This window comes from Lonchura striata, chromosome 2 (assembly GCF_050655825.1).
Source record: "Lonchura striata isolate lonStrDom1 chromosome 2, ASM5065582v1, whole genome shotgun sequence".
In the NCBI taxonomy this organism is placed as follows: Eukaryota; Metazoa; Chordata; class Aves; order Passeriformes; family Estrildidae; genus Lonchura; species Lonchura striata.
In genome coordinates this window covers 36515466-36534379 of record NC_140704.1, presented here as the reverse complement: position 1 = coordinate 36534379, position 18914 = coordinate 36515466, and the positions used below count along the sequence as shown (strand labels likewise).

The 18914-nt window shown below is 37.6% G+C and overlaps 1 protein-coding gene across 10 annotated transcripts in view; it reads left to right on the top strand.

Annotated features, from left to right (window-relative positions):
• The window catches only part of SATB1 (SATB homeobox 1), a 91863-nt gene that overhangs the window by 41580 nt on the left and 31369 nt on the right, over nt 1-18914 (top strand). For all 10 annotated transcript variants that reach the window (XM_085568824.1, XM_021538125.4, XM_077787207.2 and 7 more), the window contains 3 exons: nt 3836-3947; nt 6268-6722; nt 15003-15215. In XM_085568824.1, coding sequence (XP_085424950.1) covers nt 3836-3947; nt 6268-6722; nt 15003-15215 — 780 coding nt within the window. The remainder of the gene's footprint in view (nt 1-3835; nt 3948-6267; nt 6723-15002; nt 15216-18914) is intronic.

Here is an 18914-nt window from a genome sequence, read left to right as displayed (position 1 = left end):
AAGTCTGTTAGCATGTATTTGCTCTGTGTAAATACTGCAGCCCAAGTACCCCTTCATGAGGCATGAAAACAACCTTATTCTGCCCATATAAAAATAATTTTAAGGTTATTTAGTGGAAGTTTTGGGACTGTGGGGGTTAAAAGCTTTTTTGACTGGAAGCTGAGCAATCACTGATAACAGATTTTGCTGTGGTTGGTTGATTTGGCAGAAAAGCATGAACAGTTTTGGTTTAGATGATTGAATTAACCTGATTAACATTGTTTTTGTTGTTTTGCAAAAAGGACAACAGTATACTTTTAGCGATGATCAAGCAGCACTTCACCTGGTTGAAGAGCAGTGTTAGAGGCAATGACTCAGAAATGCCTCCCTTGAAGCACCTGCTGCGGTGGCTGCAGCAATGAGCCAGCATGAGAGGCTCGGGTCCTTCCCGTATCTTGCAGGATGCACCTTGCGTTAGATTCTGGCACAAAACAAAAGGTGTCTGATGCTACCATTTTATTGGGTTTTGTTTGATGGGCATATGAAACGATTCCTGCTTGAGATTTATGATATTTCCCCAGGGACTTCCCCAACTTCTTTGAGAAAAAGATGGTGTCTGGTATTTAATCTCTGGTATTTAATCTTCCAGAGAAAATGGGATTTGGTTCAATCTACGCTGGGTGAACCTCAGCTGAACCTCAGAACAAATTCTACCCCTACCTTCACACAGTTGTTGGATGCCTAATTATAATTAACTTATTTGGCTAAAAAAAGAGCACTTGGGCTGCAGCAGATGGTATCATTCCAGAATAGTGGGATTTCTGTGAAGGTGGCACCATTTCAGATGAGATCTCCCGATTCTCAGAACATGACTGCGAGTGATGTGGTTGGGGGGAGGGAGATATGGGAGAGGGAAAAGAGGGAAATTTGAGATTTTGAAGGCTCACAACTTAGTTTTATGGATAAACTACAAGGAGATAAGTTAAGATTGTGTATCTGTGAACAGTTTTTGCATTCTCTCAATTTTCTTTGCAACATGTGAAAAAGAAATCTGATTGTGAATGATGCATGTGATGCATTTGAATATTTGTATGATATATTTATATTCGTCATCCTTCTGTGGGGAGGGCATCTGCCTCTGTGCCTCACAAATAAGGAGGATATGTGCAGTAGTACCAGGATATGATCTGCTTCAAACACAATAATATTGATTTTGATTATTGATAATTCAAGGCGTGGGGAACTCCTCATTTGTAATGACCCAGGTAATATGAAAAGCATCAATATGCCTTCAGTCTAGGTCGTGAATCTCTGAAGACCACTAATTCCTAGGATTAATCTTAAGTTTTAGGCCATAAGCATACCAGACATTTATATATGTAGATAGGTATTAAAATGTACAAGAATTCTATAGCAACAGGAAATTTCTATAGGCAAGTGCATCTCTCTGCACTGATGTGACTGCACGTTTGACGACAATAAATAAAGAATAGAGACAATGAAATTCAGTGTTGTCAAGATATTTTCTGAGTTAACAAGGTAATAATATTTTATCTGGCTTGTAAAATTTTGCCTTCAGTGAATTAGTAAATAAATCATTGATTCCTCCTGATGAGGATTCTTAGCGTAGGTAATATCACTTGAATGTTTGCATGAAGTGTTCTCAAAGAAAATGCAGGATAATTTTCATTTTTAAATGTGTTTATAATGTCTGTCTTTTTTTTTTTTTTTAATGTACTTTGTAGAGCAGGAGTGCCATCACAGTGTTAGCCATCAAAGCTTGAAATTCACATTGTGTCAGAGAAGCTAAAACTCCCAGCAGTGTTTCTTAAACAGACCAGTCCCCTATTTGGTTGTAAAGTAACTTTATTATATGTATTCCTGAAGAAGCAGGGGATGTGTTGCAAACTGCCATGTCATTTGTGTATTGTTTTTGTGAAATGACATGGAAGGGAGCACTAGGAAATCTTAGACAAACATCTTCAATAACAGGTAATTTACTAAAATTAATATATGTGTTTTCATACTTTAAGTTAGTTGGGCAGGAAAACACATCTGAAAGGGGCAAAGTAAAATAAGAGAAACGCACCTTGAAGTCTAAATGACATCTGCAAAATACACATGAGGTGGTATGGGATGATGGCCTCTGACAGGTGCAGTTCCCCATTTTGCGCATACAGATCTGCAGTAGTCTGTGCAGTCATATAATTTGCCAGTTCAGATCCACAGGAATTTTAAAATCACACCTTATGTATCGTGTGCCCATGTTTAAGATGGTTTGATCTGTAAAAGACCCTAAAAGATAATATTGTACATATTAAGCAGTAAGTATAATGCTGTTATAATGGAAGTTGGAATTGGGTTCAGCTGAGCTTGGTTCTGGTTATTCAGGCTAGACTTGTGGTAGTCTATTAAAATTTCACTCTTCTTTTATACCACTGACAAAAGACTTCTAGCTAGTTTCATAAATGCCAGATTAGTATCAAGAAATGGCAAAAATTTTGGTGATTCGGAGAAACATTAAAATACCTGCCTGGTGAGTAGGGGATATCCACATTTGGCATACATAAATAATGCTGCCTCACTCTAGCAGTTCTGAGCCTCCACGATCAGCTTGCTACTGTGCAATGCCTTAGAAAATGGTTATAATGAACTTCACTAATATCAGTAAGGAAGGTACTTTTAGTCAGAAATTGAACTACCCTTTTAAAAGAAAATTTACAGTAACATTTTTTTGTATTTTTACTTCAGACTCTTCATTGGCTATTGTTGTCGGTGTAACAAAGGGTTGATGCTCTAAATGATTCTTCAGACAGCACAAATATATCTAAATGTTACGTGCTGAATAGTGAAAAAATGTAATAATCAAGGCTTTGTCTTCTTGACTGTCATTGCTGTTTTGATACACTGGACAATTCTTGTAGCTAAGCCAAAAGTAGCTACTTTCCACATAGAAATTTAAAGGGTGGCAAAGTTCAGTCTGTTGAAATTATATTTGCTAATTTTGTTGTTCAAGTTGGAGTATTATCTCATTTTACAAGGCTTAGTCTTAATTGATTTGTAAAAGAATGTACTGGAACTGAAAGTTTTATGCATTGTAAATTCCACTATCTTAAAATTGGTCAAAACTGAGCAGAAGGTAAATTTCTCACTGTAGCTATCTGATATCTCGAGAACCTTTGAGAAAAAAAATTATCTTGATCTTCCTTTGGTCTATGTTACAGCTAATATTCAGTTACAGAATTAGACATGACAATAAGCTTTTCATAAGCCTGTAAATCACTTAAAATACCCTGTTTAGAAAAAACAAGGGTTCATCTTGGGTTATTAGATACATATTTTATTCTACTATAAACTCCTTATTTTATCCTATTCATAGGTCATTCATATGAAGTTTTATCCTATGATTTTTTTGGTGTCTACTTTGTGATAAGTGGCACAGAGGAACTGGACATGGGTAACTTGGGTCACTGCTTGCATTTGTAAAGGCAGTGTAGGAACTGTATGCCTGTGTGGTATGTGAAGGGTCAATCAAATTTAAAAGCAGAAATAGGATGAACAAAATTCACTTTAAAGATTAGCATCTTCTGTCCAGAGCCCATCCCATTGCTTCATGTTTCTTGGTCGATAACTTTGTTGCTCCCTTAGTACATCTGCTATTTTTGCTCCCATTTACAATATGCCTTGGTTTGTTTTCATGCTCAATTAATGAGTTTTTTAAAAGGTTTTGGATGATAGGATGCAATATTGTTCTCAAACTTTTAAAATATATTGGTTCAACAATTGAAATAATTTGTGCTTTGACTTGTACTGCTCTGTATTACAGATTTTTTTTTCTTCTCCCCTTTTCACACAGAGTATGATTTCTTCCATTGTGAACAGCACTTACTATGCAAATGTCTCAGCAGCAAAATGTCAGGAATTTGGAAGGTGGTATAAACATTTCAAGAAGGCAAAAGATATGATGGGTAAGCAAAAAAAAAAATTGCCTTGATGGTGGTTACATACCATTATGTGTCACATTGAGGTCTGTCACAGTCATATAAGAAGCCAGTTCCCTTCACGATAAGTTTAGGATGCTTTTGATGAGTAGATGTAGAAAGTACATATATAGTGAAAGAATTCATTTAAATAAATATTTGCTATTGAAACAGCCAAGCTGACTTGGGTTGCCAGAGATGTAAAGCTGTCATTCTGTAAATCTAGAGATCTTCTACTACCCAGAATAATTGTTTAGAAAACCTGTTCCTGGAACTGTGACGAACTGATTTTTTAATGTATGTATCTTTTTTCTTGTGCTGGCTAATGTATATTTAAAGAAACACACTTCTACAGCTATCACTACCTTCCAGCAATAATGCTGTAATTTTATAAATTCATATCTTTCTCTAACCTTGGGACCCTAATTTCAATTAATTTTAGCAAATAATGGTTGGGACAATTGTTTGCTTGTTGTAGTAAGCACAGGTAAATTATTGGAGAAAAAAATTCTATCAATTCTGTGATACCTTTTATCTTTCTTAAACCTGTTCACATAATTTTGAACATTTTATGTCAGAAAATTTCTATACAGATTTCAACAGAATGGAGAAATAGGACCTCAATTTGGATTGAATTTTGAGCTTGACTTAGCTTTCAGTATTTGAGGCAAAATCATTCATCTACCCAAACGGGTTCCTTGCCTTTTATAGCTTAAGGCTGTAATGAAGACAATGCATCACTTTTGTGATAATTGCTTGAATTACTGTTCCGAGTGAATGGCCCACTTGGGTTGATCTCTACTTTCCCTGAGTGAAAAAAGGCAGCTTCTTTCCTTAATCTGCTTTGTACCTTCTGTGCAACATGGAACCCTTCTTCTGAGACCACCAAATTTAGTGGTAAGACTTCACTCAGTTTCAGATGGTCCATGTGTGAGGCAGCAGAGTGGCCAATGGGCAGAGTGACCTTTCCACAGCAGCCTCTCCCACATCCTTTGCAGCAGTGCTCATGCATGGAGCAGCCCCTGCAAAATTTTACTTAAATGGTCTGACAGGACAGGTTCATCTTCCATTCATTTGGAGCCAGTGAAGCCAGCAAACAGAAAATGTGTGTTTGTGTATTCTTGTGTAAACTAATACTGGCAGAAGAGGCAGCATTGCCTCCAAAGCTACATGTGTGAGGAGAAGCTGGGCCTCTGCTTGGGTATTGATCCAGGTTATGGAAACCAGAACTCTATGCAGAACAACTGACTTCCTTTTTATTTATCAAATTTCTGCATGTGATAAGACAGGGGAGGAAGATGGGGATGCAGATAGGAATCCAAGTGCTGATTTCTTCATCCAGCTCTGATACTTGTGAAGGAAAGGGTGGCCTTGCACTGATGACTGTTAGTGGAGATCATAAGTACTGTGACAAGCTCAGATACTGCCTTGAAAAAAAAAAGCCTTACTAGTATAAGAAAAAAAAATTACTACAAGACTTTTGTGAAAATACTGGACTTCTGGTTTTTAAATAAAGCTTATTTTCTTAAGGCTATTTCCAGACAAGAGCTGCTAAAGCTCTAGAATAAAAAATCTTACAAACTCTGATAAAAAGGAGACTCCTTCATGTCAACCTTGAGTTATTTTATATTGTTTAATCATTCACAGGAAGGGAACTGGAAAAACTCTTGTAGTTTAAAAAACTGTGCTGTTATTTAAAAAGGAGGGTGTGTCAAACACAGATGAGTTAATATAAGAAAAAAATTCAACCATGTTGCAAGTCACTGAAAAAAACCATGCATACATGGTTGCAAGATAAAGCAGCCCATCTGTGTAATTTACATAAATTATACTAGTTCCTAGCAGTCCCATACAATTGATGCAGCATCTAGAAATTAGCAGAGCATAGGGAGGTCTGCACCTCACCCTGCTTATTACAGATTTCCTGTGGCTGGGAACTGCAGATGTCATGGCAAGGACCTCATGGGAGGAGCAAAACCAGCCACTGAGGGTTTCTGTCTCTCTGGCTGGGACGTGTTTTCCCACAGAAGCCCTCCTTACCCTTTGCACAGATGCACTTGCTGTTTCACCTGCATTATCTGCAGCATAGAGTGGGTTTTGTCTCTTGTCTTTGCCCCATTTCTAGTTCGTTACTGCTATGTCCAAAGTCCCCTCTGTTCTGTCACAGTGGGATGCAACAACCCTCATGGTTACGTTGCATTGCATCATTTAAGATTTATTTATTTTTGTTAGCATGTCTTGTGAGGACAGTCAAGGTTGAGATTTTCGGTCTGATGTTGGCCTTTTCAATGTTTCTTTTCTGCTGTAGTTGAGATGGATAGCCTTTCTGAACTATCCCAGCAAGGTGCCAACCATGTCAACTTCGGTCAGCAGCCAGTCCCAGGGAACACAGCCGAACAGCCTCCATCTCCTGTTCAGCTTTCTCATGGTAGTCAACCATCAGTTCGGACCCCGCTTCCAAACCTGCACCCTGGACTTGTATCTACTCCCATTAGCCCTCAGCTGGTAAATCAGCAGCTGGTAATGGCCCAGTTGCTGAACCAGCAGTATGCAGTGAACAGACTTCTAGCCCAGCAGTCCTTAAACCAACAGTACTTGAACCACCCTCCTCCTGTCAGTAGATCCATGAACAAGCCGTTGGAGCAGCAGGTCTCAACGAACACAGAGGTGTCTTCCGAAATCTACCAGTGGGTCCGTGATGAATTGAAACGAGCAGGAATCTCACAGGCAGTATTTGCACGTGTGGCTTTTAACCGAACTCAGGTCAGTCATCTTTTTTCTTATTTATTTTAAGTCTAAGAGTCCCTTCTTTCTCTCTCTAATTAGTAATTGCCATCTTCTAAGTCTGTCTTCTCACTTCTACCTTCTCACTTAGCTCCTATGAAGGAACCATGCTTTCTTGCAGGATCACTGTTCATATTGACACAGTACTGAAATCCTCAGGGATTGGTTTGTGGAAATATCCACTGTTCTTACAGGAAGCATGGTTCCTCTCCAGTTGTGATGGTTTATGAATAGCTGATTTTCCCAGTAAAGGAAATTAACAGATCTATGCAGAACCATTCACAAAGTCACCCAGCAGATTGCCTTTTGTGTTGTAGAGTTGTACCCGCTCTGACCACCTGCATGCACTGAACAACCTGGCTTCTTTCACAGGTGTACTGGAGATGGTCTTTTATCTGTACTTGCATTTATTTTTATTATTTCCCAGTGAAAGTCCTAATAGCATCTTTTCAGGCTTCTGAAAAGATTAAAAATTAAAAGCTTTATCTCTAGATCATCTACTTTCTTCATGTATTTTTGTAGTTTGTTTCAAAAACAGTAGTTGCTGAGCTTGCTGGTGTCCACGTCAGAACATATACTTCAGCTCTTCAATGCAGAAAAAGCCAGCCCTAGCAAAGCTGATAAGTAACACTAAAATGTGTTATTTTTTACACCTGTTTTAGAAGCTAACCCTGTTATAATTTATTCTGCTCTATGAATTTAACTTAATGCCATGTTGCATGGAATTTAATCAAGCAGAAATTATGGAAGAAATGTCAGTATATTGGATGCAAATAATAAGATCTCAAAATTTTAGAAGTATGTTATAACACAAAATAAATTTTCTTAATAGGACTTTGTAAAATGGGAAAGATTTTAAAAAGGCATAGGTAAATTTGCTTTGGGTTCCCTGTTTTTAAATGAAAACACAGGGAACAATTTGCCCATTGTAGATTATAGTATAACAAAAATATCATAAATTGAGCTTCTCTTGAAATGTTTTTGTTTCTACCTGCATAGCTTAGAGAATAAAAATTCTGTTTCATATGCTCTGGTGGATGTTTGAATCAGCATGTCATTTATAATTGTTCTGAATTACTATTGCCTTACAATATTTTACATCCTCCTTTAGCTAAATGAAAGTAGAGTCATTGTGTGAATTCTCTGTAGGGCTCTGTGTGTGTGTGTTTCCCCTTTACATCAGAGGAGGTTTTCCAGATCTGGCCTCTCATGCCAAATTTCATGGGTTACATGAACTCATTAAATTATTTGCATTAAGTTAGGTCCAGACAGTGTTAGCTGTTATACTCACAAATAAGTGAGTCTTGCTTCATACAATGTTTAAAAATTTAATTATTAATACTCTAAAGTATTAAAGCAATAGTGGTACCTTCATGTTACAGTGGTTTGCAGCTGCCATCTTACCTGGACAAAAAGGCAAGCAAGTAATTCAGGAAATAAACTTTATTTTATATTTACTTCTTTCTCAGGTTTGCATAAAAGCACATTGTTTAATCTGAGTTTTCCCCTCTCTGAAGTGGTCAGTTTTTTGTCAGCTAGTTTTGCATACAGCCTTTTTTTTGTTTTTTTTTTTTTTTGCATAAGCAGTACTTGTTACCTGCATTACAAAAATGATTGCTTTTGACTGGACATTGAATTTATATGACAGAGTAGGAGAAAATGCTCTTTCGATGTGATAAATGCAACTGGAGAAAAAGATTTCTAGTGCAAATACTGATTCTTTACTATTCGTATTATTTCACTAAATATATATTAAAATATGTATTGCTATGTATTTTTCCTACTACAAATGTTATTAAATATTTGTTTAAAGTTCAATTCTTCCCCAGACTTTGTGGTTAACCAGCTTGGTAAAATGTGTTGAGAGTGACCCAGAACTGGGAGGAAACCCCAAAATGAACATTGAAAACAATTCCTTAAAGTGATAGGAAATACACCCATATATTTTGGCAATTTTCAATCAAATCTATATGAAAGAACACAGAGCAGTATACCTACATCCCACAAGTTGTTTTTGCTAATCAAGTTAGTATTCACAGTTAGCTAGGTAAGATTTTGCAGTATTTGTTATGTTTTGTGGCAAACATAAGGAGCAAAAAGGAAAAATACTAGGGCCTGGAGAGTGTCAACCCCAGTTTTGCCAAGAAATATCTCAGCTTACTTTTCATATGAAGCAAAGCCCCACTGAAATACAGAGGAGTTTGTTGCAGGTGCATTTCATCTTTACAAACTTGGAAATTGTTAATTTTACCCACAGTGATAGCTAATATCCAAGGGTAAACACAGGTACCAGCAATTCTTACATGAAAACTTTAAAAATTTGTACTGCTTGCTGTATTTCTGAATTTCTCACAGCTTATTCAAGGATACATAACACTGAGCTAAAATTCAGATAGTACTTTAATAACTGATGCTGTTGAGGAGTTATTTTCTAATAGTGATGTGATACCCTAAGCAATTTTTTTTTTTCTGGAAAAGTGAAAATGCTTGTTTAAATTCATGTTGTGTTTTCTGAGATAGAAAGCTAACTCAGGCTTGCCACTGACATTTTTGAAACTGTCATAAGCATATCTGAGCCGTGTCCAGGGACCATATCATGCCTTCAGTTTCTAAAGACATAAGAAGTCTCTGAAACCAGTTAGGAGTTCTGTGCAAGAAAGTCCTGGTGTCAAAATACAGTCTTAGATGAGGGGAGAGATTTGTTTTCACTGTAAAAGTTAAGGAAGGAAGCAATCTATAAATTAAGAATTACTTAGCTTAATATTTAGGCAATAAAATGGACTTTGAAATTGGCTGAAGATGCTTTTGTTTTTCAGATTTAGGCTCTACAATAGGAATAAAAAATTTGGTGATGATTATTGGATGGGAATTTTATACCAGTGTAAGTCAACACTTAATCCTAATTTTCAAGATTTTTTATTTGCTGCAAAAATGTCAACTAGAAATATTTCTCTCCTTCCACAATCCAAGGATTTGGCAAAAATACTCCTGACAACTGAGTGTCTTTTTTTACTGTTACTAAATATCTATAAAGCAGAAAAAAAACCCCTTAGCTACACCTTAGAAGTGTGTCCTTAAGAAAGAGTGTGACTAATGTGTTCTTGAATAATTTCCTCCCTACCTGTACATTCCGAATGGTAATTTCAAAACTAAATTCTCAGGAATGTGCCTTGTAAACTTTAATCAAGGTCCAGATACCTACCTATAACTTGAATGAAACTTTCACATCTATACAGGCACAATAAGACAACTGTTGCAAGGAGCAGAAGTTTTGGTGGGAGGAATTTCTCTATGGTCCTTCTAGGAAGTCTTCAGATTACAGTAGGGTCTGAAGTTTTGCATGTCCTTCAGTAGTTGTGGTTCCAACTCACTGGAGGCAAAGAAACAGGTTGAATCCTGTTAGCACCTCTTTTCAGCACACTGTGGAAAACTTTGTTGAGTTAGTACTTGCGCTGGCAGATCTGAGTTTCACCTCAAGCAAGGTGTCCAAAGGTCACCAGTCTACCAGGATAATTTTGTTAAATTGAGACACTTATGTTTCTGTTGCCAGTTCATCAAATTAATAAATAAAATATTTTGGTTTAGCTGATGTCATTGGACTGAGCAGATATCTTTACTGTCTTGAAAGAGCAAGTTCAGTATTTTCTTGTGCTTTGAAAGCTAGAAAATTATATTTGTGATCAGTTTGTTGCCCTGGGTAGCCCCAAGCAGCCATGGTGACAGTGATGATGCACTGGGGTAGCCCCCCAAAGTGTGGTGCCACAGACCTCTGTCAGCAGAGAGGTTCCTCCTGATGTCTCTGTTTTGTTCTTAAAGCTGGAGTGCAACATCAACATTTGTTGGACTGAACTGCCCTCAGAGCCCTAAACAAATAAATAAACTTCTCTCCCATTTGTGTTGTGTGTTTTTAAATGTTAGCATGAGTCAGGAAGCAAAAGGCTTGGGTTCCCACAGCCAGTCTGACATTTGACTGGAAGGTGTAGCTTAGCCTGGTGCATGGCAAGGTGATGAGCCTGCACTGTGCGAGAAAGGAATTATGTTAGTCAGGGTTGTGGTTGGAACTGGAACTGGGGGCTGCCTGTCTCTGTGTACACTTTCAGCTGTAAGGTTTGTTGCAGGGACTTGGGTGCTATTATACAGAGGTGACCTCATAGCTCTGTCTTCATGAAAGAAGGAAGAGTGCTTTTTGCTGCTTTTCCGTGTCTGAATTTTAATGCTTTTCTTTTTCCCACAAATGGCAACATTTAATCTGAAGGTTTCTGAATATTTCTCAGTGTTTCTCACTTTTCTCACTCCCTTCTTTCTTGAGCCCCATGCTTGTTTAAAATATTAGCTGTCAGGATGTACTGTCTTTTGTTCATGTATAATGCCTTTTCTCATATGTGAAAATTTCTGTGTATTTAGGACTGTGCTCATGCTAATTCTGGGCAAATGCTATTTCGAAGGAGAATGCTTGGATGCACTAAACGGCTCTGTGTAATTGTAAAACAAAATCTAAGTTTACACAAACCACCTTCTCAGGCACTACTTTTTTTTTTTTCCTTCCACTTTGTCTTTGGCACACTTTATTTTCCAGTAAAATGAAAAATGAAGATGGATTATTCAAAATTGATAACAGTAATGGACCATCATGTAATGTTTTATTGAATTTGAGTTCTGTAAATTATGTGGTAGAGAGAAATTTGCCTGCTTAAGTATAACAGAAATTGCCACTGTATTCATATAATTCTTCATAGTGTAATTTAAGAAAAAGTACACTATCCATATCACTATTGAATAAAAGGTAAAAAGGTGCTATTACACTATATGACAGGTCTCCTCTTGCTACTAAGCGACATAGATAAATGTGTCTGCTTATAACTTACTTGGCTAGGGTCCAGGCTTGGGAGTGGAGTTTGGGAATAATCTTCCACCTGGACATGGGACAGGAGGACCCTGCAACCAAGAGGGATAGTGTTCAGGAATATTCTGCATGTTTTCAGAAGTTTTGGGCAAATTGCATATTTCTTCTGGAAGCTTTGAAGTTCTATCACACTGATAAAAATCTATTTGAATCGGTGATTATGTTCAAGGAGGAGACAAATTGGGGTCCAGACAGGCAGTGTTTTTGTTCATATTGGCAGACACTTTAATTTATCTCCATTTTAAAAGAATTTGTAATGAGCTTTTGAAAGCCTTGATAATATTTATTGAACATTTTTGTGCCATTAGTAATGAATTATATTTGTGATGATATGTAAACTTTCTTTTTTTTTTCTCCAATGGAACCTGAGAATATTTTAAAAAAATACATTTCCATTGCAAAGAGAATACAAGTGAGGAACAGTGATGAGGGCTCTGAGCCTAACAGTGTTTATAATCTCTTTGCAAAACAAGCTTAGTTTTTATGCAATTTGAGGTACAGTATCAGGAGATCACACCAAGACTAGTATCCCAGAAAACCAGTTCAAGCCTGGTAAAATGAACAGTTAATCTGTGTGCATCAGCACAGGCCAGAATGTGAGAGCTAGTATTTTCTTTCTAGAATTTTTCCCATTGTAAATCTTGTCTAACAACTTCTAGCTAAAGTTTTGTGCAAAAATTGAAGTAGTAGCAATGAAATAATATATGAAGCAGGCAAGCTGTGTTCTAAGACTGCCTACATCTTCGTTTTCATGGGTTTTCCTCACATATTCTGACCTTTAGGTTTAGAGCCTAGAAGCAAACTCCTCCTTGCCTTCTTCATGCTCTGTCATCTCCCCTCCTCTCTCTGCATCGCTTTCCTCTGCTCTGCTCCCAGATCAGAGTCATGACAGTGATTGGGCAAGAGAGGAGAATGACTGCATAGTAGTATCATTTCTAATCAAGAGGTGTCCCGTAGCAGTGGAAATGCAGGCAGATGTTTAAAAAAAAAAAAACAGTATTTACTATATTTACTTATTTCACTGAAGAGGGAAAAGTTATACAAGAAAACCAGCCATTTCGAACTTTTTTAGCTGCCCACTATGTGGCTAAGGCTTATACAAGCAAATATTTTTTATTATGGGCTAAAGTATTTTTTTAAGGACTTTTCCTGTGGCTGACAGTGGGGTGGCTGTTTGTAAGGAGTCTTTTCTTCTGACAATGCTCAGTCCACTTGAGTTTCATTTTTCTTGCTAATTTTTTCATGGAGAGGTGTCTCCAGCACAGAAGCAGTCAGAAATCACACATGTTTACAACTACATATAAGGAGATGAATGATGTGGGCTTTGGTCTCTTCTGCCAAGTAACAAGCAACAGAGTGAGAATGTTCTCAGGTTATGTCACGGGATGTTTAGATTGGATGTTAGAAAGAATTTCTTCTTCAAAAATGTTGTCCAGCACTGGAACAGGCAGACAGGGACGTGGTGGAATAACCATCCCTGGAGGTATCTAAAAGACATATAAAGGTGGCACTTGGGGACGTGGTTTAGTGGTGGGTTTGGTAGTGCACAGTTAATGGATGGACACAATGATCTTAAAGGTCCCTTCCAACCAAAATTTTTCTATTATGTTCTCTATATCCTGTGCTCTGCAGACTGCTTTGCCTTGTCTCCAGTAGAACAAAATCATTTTGTACCTCCTCTTGAGGTGGATTGTGCAACCCTACCACTAACAAGCATTGGTAACTGTGGGTTTGAGTACTTAAAAGTAGAAAAAAATTATAGACACAAATCTATTTTTCATGTTTGCTAATAAGTAAATTTATTATTAGACTAACCATTAAGAAAAAAAATCAAAACATCACCCAAATGCCACTTTTGCCAGTAACTTATTTGCCCTCTGAGAAATTTCTGCTTGGATACCAGAAAATAGGAGGGCTCATGAAAAGTGATAAGAAAGAATCCCCCAAGATTTTTTTTTCTATCCTCCTTCTCTGAAATATTTTTCATGCTTAATGCTGGAAAGATTGTTTGGGCTTTTTCCATCTCATTTCCCTGTTACACGTGCAGTCACCGACAGGGTCATGAGGACCACACTGGCTGAGGTGTAGTGGTTGGTACCTCAGGGAAATGCAGAGCTCACACCAGCCTAAGCACAGCTGCTTGAGAGCAGTGGCTTTGCAGCAACTCCCTAAGGGTCTTTTGCCTGATAGGATAAGACCTTTGAGAGAGGTGACAACTTCCATAGGTGCTGTGGGCATCAGACTTCCCAAAAAGATTCTCTTGGCCATATCATTCTCTTGTACCCCCTTAGGAATATATATTTTCAGTCAGTATTGCCTATCTTAGTTTTGGCTTTTTATTGTTTGCTTCTGTCTCTCTATTTACCCCTCCATTATCCTGAATAACTTACAACAGTTCTTTAGGAAAAGAAACATTGGGTTATTTTATTTCTTGAAATTTACATGTGTGTTTCCTTGTTACACTATGAGTAACAGCCTCCCATGCCAATCCTCTCTCTTTCCCAGCATGGCAACAATATTTATTCTAAATAGTAGTTCACATCTGCTTTTCCAAAAGTTACCTTTCTTATCACCATCTTGTTACTCCAAGACAGCAGAGCATTTTGAATGCCCAGCATATTTAGAAGGAGAATCTGGCAGGGAGAGGAGATGTCAAGAACTTGTTGACATTAAATAAAAATATCCCAGGCAATGGACTGTTTGAGGATTAGGGTTGCCCTCATGAAGAGAGAGGAAGGTGCAAGAAGAAGGTGGAATGTGGGGGCGTCCAGCGAGTTTCCTCACTTGTTAAAATCCAGTATGCAACACTTAGAAAGAAATATTGACTTATAAAAAATATGGCCCTGAGTCAGTGAAGCAGTACTTTAGGAACGTTGCAAGTTTATAGTCTCAGATTAGTTGTGAAATATCACATCCTTTCAAAGATCTATTTAAGTTGCTAAAAATGTGGAAAAGCCTTTTTTTAAGGTTGGGTATGCATTTTGCCTGTGAAGCTTGAGAACCCCCCAGTGTATCTCACTTATCCTTAATGTCTCGTGATTATCTGTGGACTGTGAAAGATAGCATGGCAAGTTAAGCCAGTAAAAGGAGGAAGACCTATTAGGAAGGTTCAGTTTATGTTGTATTTAAAACAGGTGCTTAATAAAATTAGGGGTACAGTTGAGGCTGTCTTCTCTGCTACCTAAAATGCCATTAATATAATCCTATGTGGAGTGAACTGTGCATTTGCTGTTCTCATTCCCAGCCTAGTGGTAAGAAGAATGAGGACTGATAAGCAGTGGCTTTGCTGAACGCAGTTTTACAGACACTCACCAAGGCTAACTCTCAAGCCTAGTTTTTTATTTCCTTCCCTACAGGGCTTGCTCTCAGAAATCCTCCGAAAAGAAGAGGATCCCAAGACTGCCTCGCAGTCCTTGCTGGTAAACCTTCGGGCTATGCAGAACTTCTTGCAGCTGCCGGAAGCAGAACGAGATCGAATTTACCAGGACGAAAGGGAAAGGAGCTTGAACGCAGCCTCTGCGATGGGCCCGGCGCCTCTCATAAGCACACCGCCCAGCCGGCCTCCACAAGTAAACCGCTCTCTCTGCCTTTGGGATTTGCTTGTTGTGTTCTCTCACTGTCCCTCTGGGTGAGACCTTTCTGAGAAAGAAGAAACCTTTCGCTGTCGCACTTTTAAAACACTCGCAGAATCATTATTTGTGGTGCATATTGCAAATTAAATCTAAGAAATATAATGGATGATAGTACCACTTTATTACTACCTATTTTCTAATTTTAAGATAAATTCTATCCATTATGGTTTCTACAGAATTTTTTGCTAATTTTATTGAGGTACAAGTTTTACTGGGCATGGAAGATGATAGTTTTTAGCTGTCATCTTTTCTTATAATTCTTAGGTTCTTAATGTTATAGCTTCAGATAGGGATTTTGAAAGATTTGGACCATTAAACTGAGAGGGAATGAAAGCAGAAGTGTGAGTACCTTCTAGTACCTTAAAAATTATTTTTCCAGAAAGCAAACAGGTGAAACTAAAGTGATGAGGGGAAGAAGATCCCATCCCAAAATGCTCGTCACGCTTTTACCATCTTGAGCTACTGACAACTGTTTAACAGCTTGCTATATCCATTGCTTTGAATGATTTGGATATGTTCATTAAAGCTTTATGTAGTATCTGTTAAAATGAAGCTCCTGTTGATTTCTCTAAAATTTCTTTGATTTAATTCTTCAAAAATTACGAAGTTTGATAGAGTGGGATCGAGAGATTCAATAGTGCAGTCCTTGTGTTGAGCAAGGAAACTCTGATGCTTGTTATAAGGTATATGAGAAACGCTTGTGAGCCACAGGAATGCACAGGATTTCCACAAAGAAACATGGTTCACTCCAAATCCTGTATATTTTCAGAAATACTCTGCGTTGCTCTGGCTCAAGGTTGTACTTATGCAAGGAGAATCCAAACTGATCTGCAGATATGTAGGAATCATGCTGTATACACAGTCCAGTTTTGCTAAACAAAGCAAGGCTTTAGGATTGTGGGAATTTTGTGACGGGTGATTTTTTGACAAAAACAGCAGGTTTTTGTTATCCAGTCATAGGCTTGTGACTGTGACTATGTTCTATACCCGTTCAGAATGCTATAAATTCCTCTTGAGATTATTTTTCTAAGTTTCCTTCAGCTAATGGATACTAAGGACCACACTAAAGTAATGAATAACAAAATTGTAGGAGGGAGGACAGAAGATCACCTTGACCTGCTGCAGTACTTTTCACAAGAGAAGAAATTTTTAGCAGAAAAAACAAACTACTAATGGTGTAGTTTTGTTATCATTAACTGAGTTTAGTCTGTAAATTCCACTATAGATATCCTTCAAGATAAAGGACAAAAATCTATTTACATAGTAATGTTTTTGTGGGAAATAGTTAAATAGAGATAACTGTGTTTAAAATAACATTTGAGTTTGTTTTAATATGTATACCTGCCCCCACAGCCCAGGTAATTCAGAGCCAAGGCTAACCTTCCTTCTTAACTTATCTCTTTCTGCCAAGGTAATGTCTCACTCTGTCTCAAGTGGTCTTGGGCAATTTCACAGCTAAAGAACAGAGTTAATTACAGGACCTTCCAGAAGGATGTCAAGTCAGAGGTAGTCCTTGTACTGGATTTAATTCACACTTTAAACTATATAAATCCCTTGCAGCCAGAAAGAAAGTGAGACTTAGGGGTTTTCTTAACTGACAAAACATACTGTAAGTTCAAATTCGGTGGGAAAGGGGGGGCTAAATCTATCTGTCTCTACTGTGCTCTTGTTCATAATTACATTTCATTTTTTAGTGTGAGTCCCGAGTATAGTTAACCTAATTGTGACAGTTCAAAGTGGAAACAGCATATGTTTTTGTTTTATTTCTTTTCAAAAGGAAAGCAACTTTACAAGTAAATATTATAGACTAATACTTGAGGTCTACAGAACAAAGCACTTATTTTTCCAATTGTTGTGCTGTTCTCTGTCATTCAGCAAAACACACGCATTTTCCCTAATGAATAGATTTAGAATGTAGAAACCTCTGAGTTGTGATTCTTTGTGACCTTCTTACATGTTTCCAGAATTCCCCACTATAAGCATCTGAAGCAATTTTCACCTGCTGCTAAGCATTCAGAGTCCTAAGTTTAAAAATTGAAATATCTGTGTTGGTAAGACAACTACAATACTTGATGCTTGAAATAATACTGACATTGTCCTAGTTGTAACACTGACACGTAAAACTTTACAAATCACAGCAGAAATAAATTACAGTCAGGATACTGCAAAATTTTCAATGCAAACTGCTACTGTGGTACCTCCCCCAAAATGTCCACAGTTTATTGTATATTTGATACTAAGGAAATAAAACTACTATCATCCTTACTACTAAATTTATTATAAGCAATTATTTAAAGATCACTTTGCAGGAATACAGCATAATATTTTTCCAGCTTGACTGTGAGCTTCTCGGATAACCATTGAAAGAGAAAACAGACCGTTTATCCTGACAACAGAATTTACACAAGAGCCAACATATTTAATATTAAATCTTTAGACCAGTGTAACGTTTGAAACAATTAAACTATGAAACCATATAAAATGGGAGCTAATATGCCACACATGAAGGTTTATTTTGCAATTGCAAGTTATCAGTTTCGGAAGGATGTGAAAATAAACATCCTGAAAAGGATCTATTTTGCATTTTTGTGTTGCCAACTGGTGGCCAGACAGTAGAGCAGACTTAACCATTTAGCAACTGAGCTTGTTCTGTGTAAATTTTGCATTCTCTTGTATGCAAAAACGGAAAGTGTGACCTTGCAGGTCTGACTGAATAGTAGTAACTCACCAAACATAAACCCTGGTGCCTGACTTAGAAGGAACACTGTTGAATTTATCTCATTTTTACAGCATTCTTACTAGTTGGTACTTGAGCTAATGTATCTGGATTGTTTCCAATTATTTTTTGAACTCCTTTAAGAAGCTCTTTGTCCCCGTTACTTCTCCCTTTCTCTCTGACTTAAACAAAATGCAAAATCTTTTTTTTTTTTTTTTTTAATTCAAATCATTAGCCTCTAATGCATGAGTTTTTGGGATGCATATATAGCCCTCTAAGCTGGTCAAGTGGTAAAAGTCTGCTACTATCTTCCACACTGGTGGACTGAGCACAAGGAGACGGCGTACACAAGGATTTTTCTCTTGGACATTGTTCGAGTTGCCACCCCTGGGGCAGAAGCCTGTCTGTCAGGCTCTTTCCTGGGGCACTGGAATTTATAAGTATTAGGATCTCCATCAGGTAGGTACTGCATGGAGACGTTGTTTAACCTCTGACATCTAGAAGGGAAAAAGTCCATTTGTGTTCTATTTATTTTAATAATTTCTCCCCATTCTTCAACACCTTCATCTTGCAGATCACCCCACAGAGGCCTTTTTGGGGTATTCCTAGGTCAAGTTGAGAGAATGAGTCTATTGCATGTTATGTGGAAATGAGAGAACCTGGGGATACTTTAGAGGATGATGAGGTGCTAGGGGGATGGCCTTTATGTCAGGGCAGTTTGGGATGTGGAGGGAGGATGATTCCCCCCTCCTCTGTACAATTTGTTGACAGGATAGAGACAGGTGGCCAAGTTACAGATTTTCTTTTCCAAAATATTCTGCTTAAAGGTTTTTAGCCATCCTGCAGTTACAAACACTTTTTTCTCAAGACAAGTAATCTCCATTTCCACAGAGCTGAGGAAGAAATTTTTCTTGCCACCC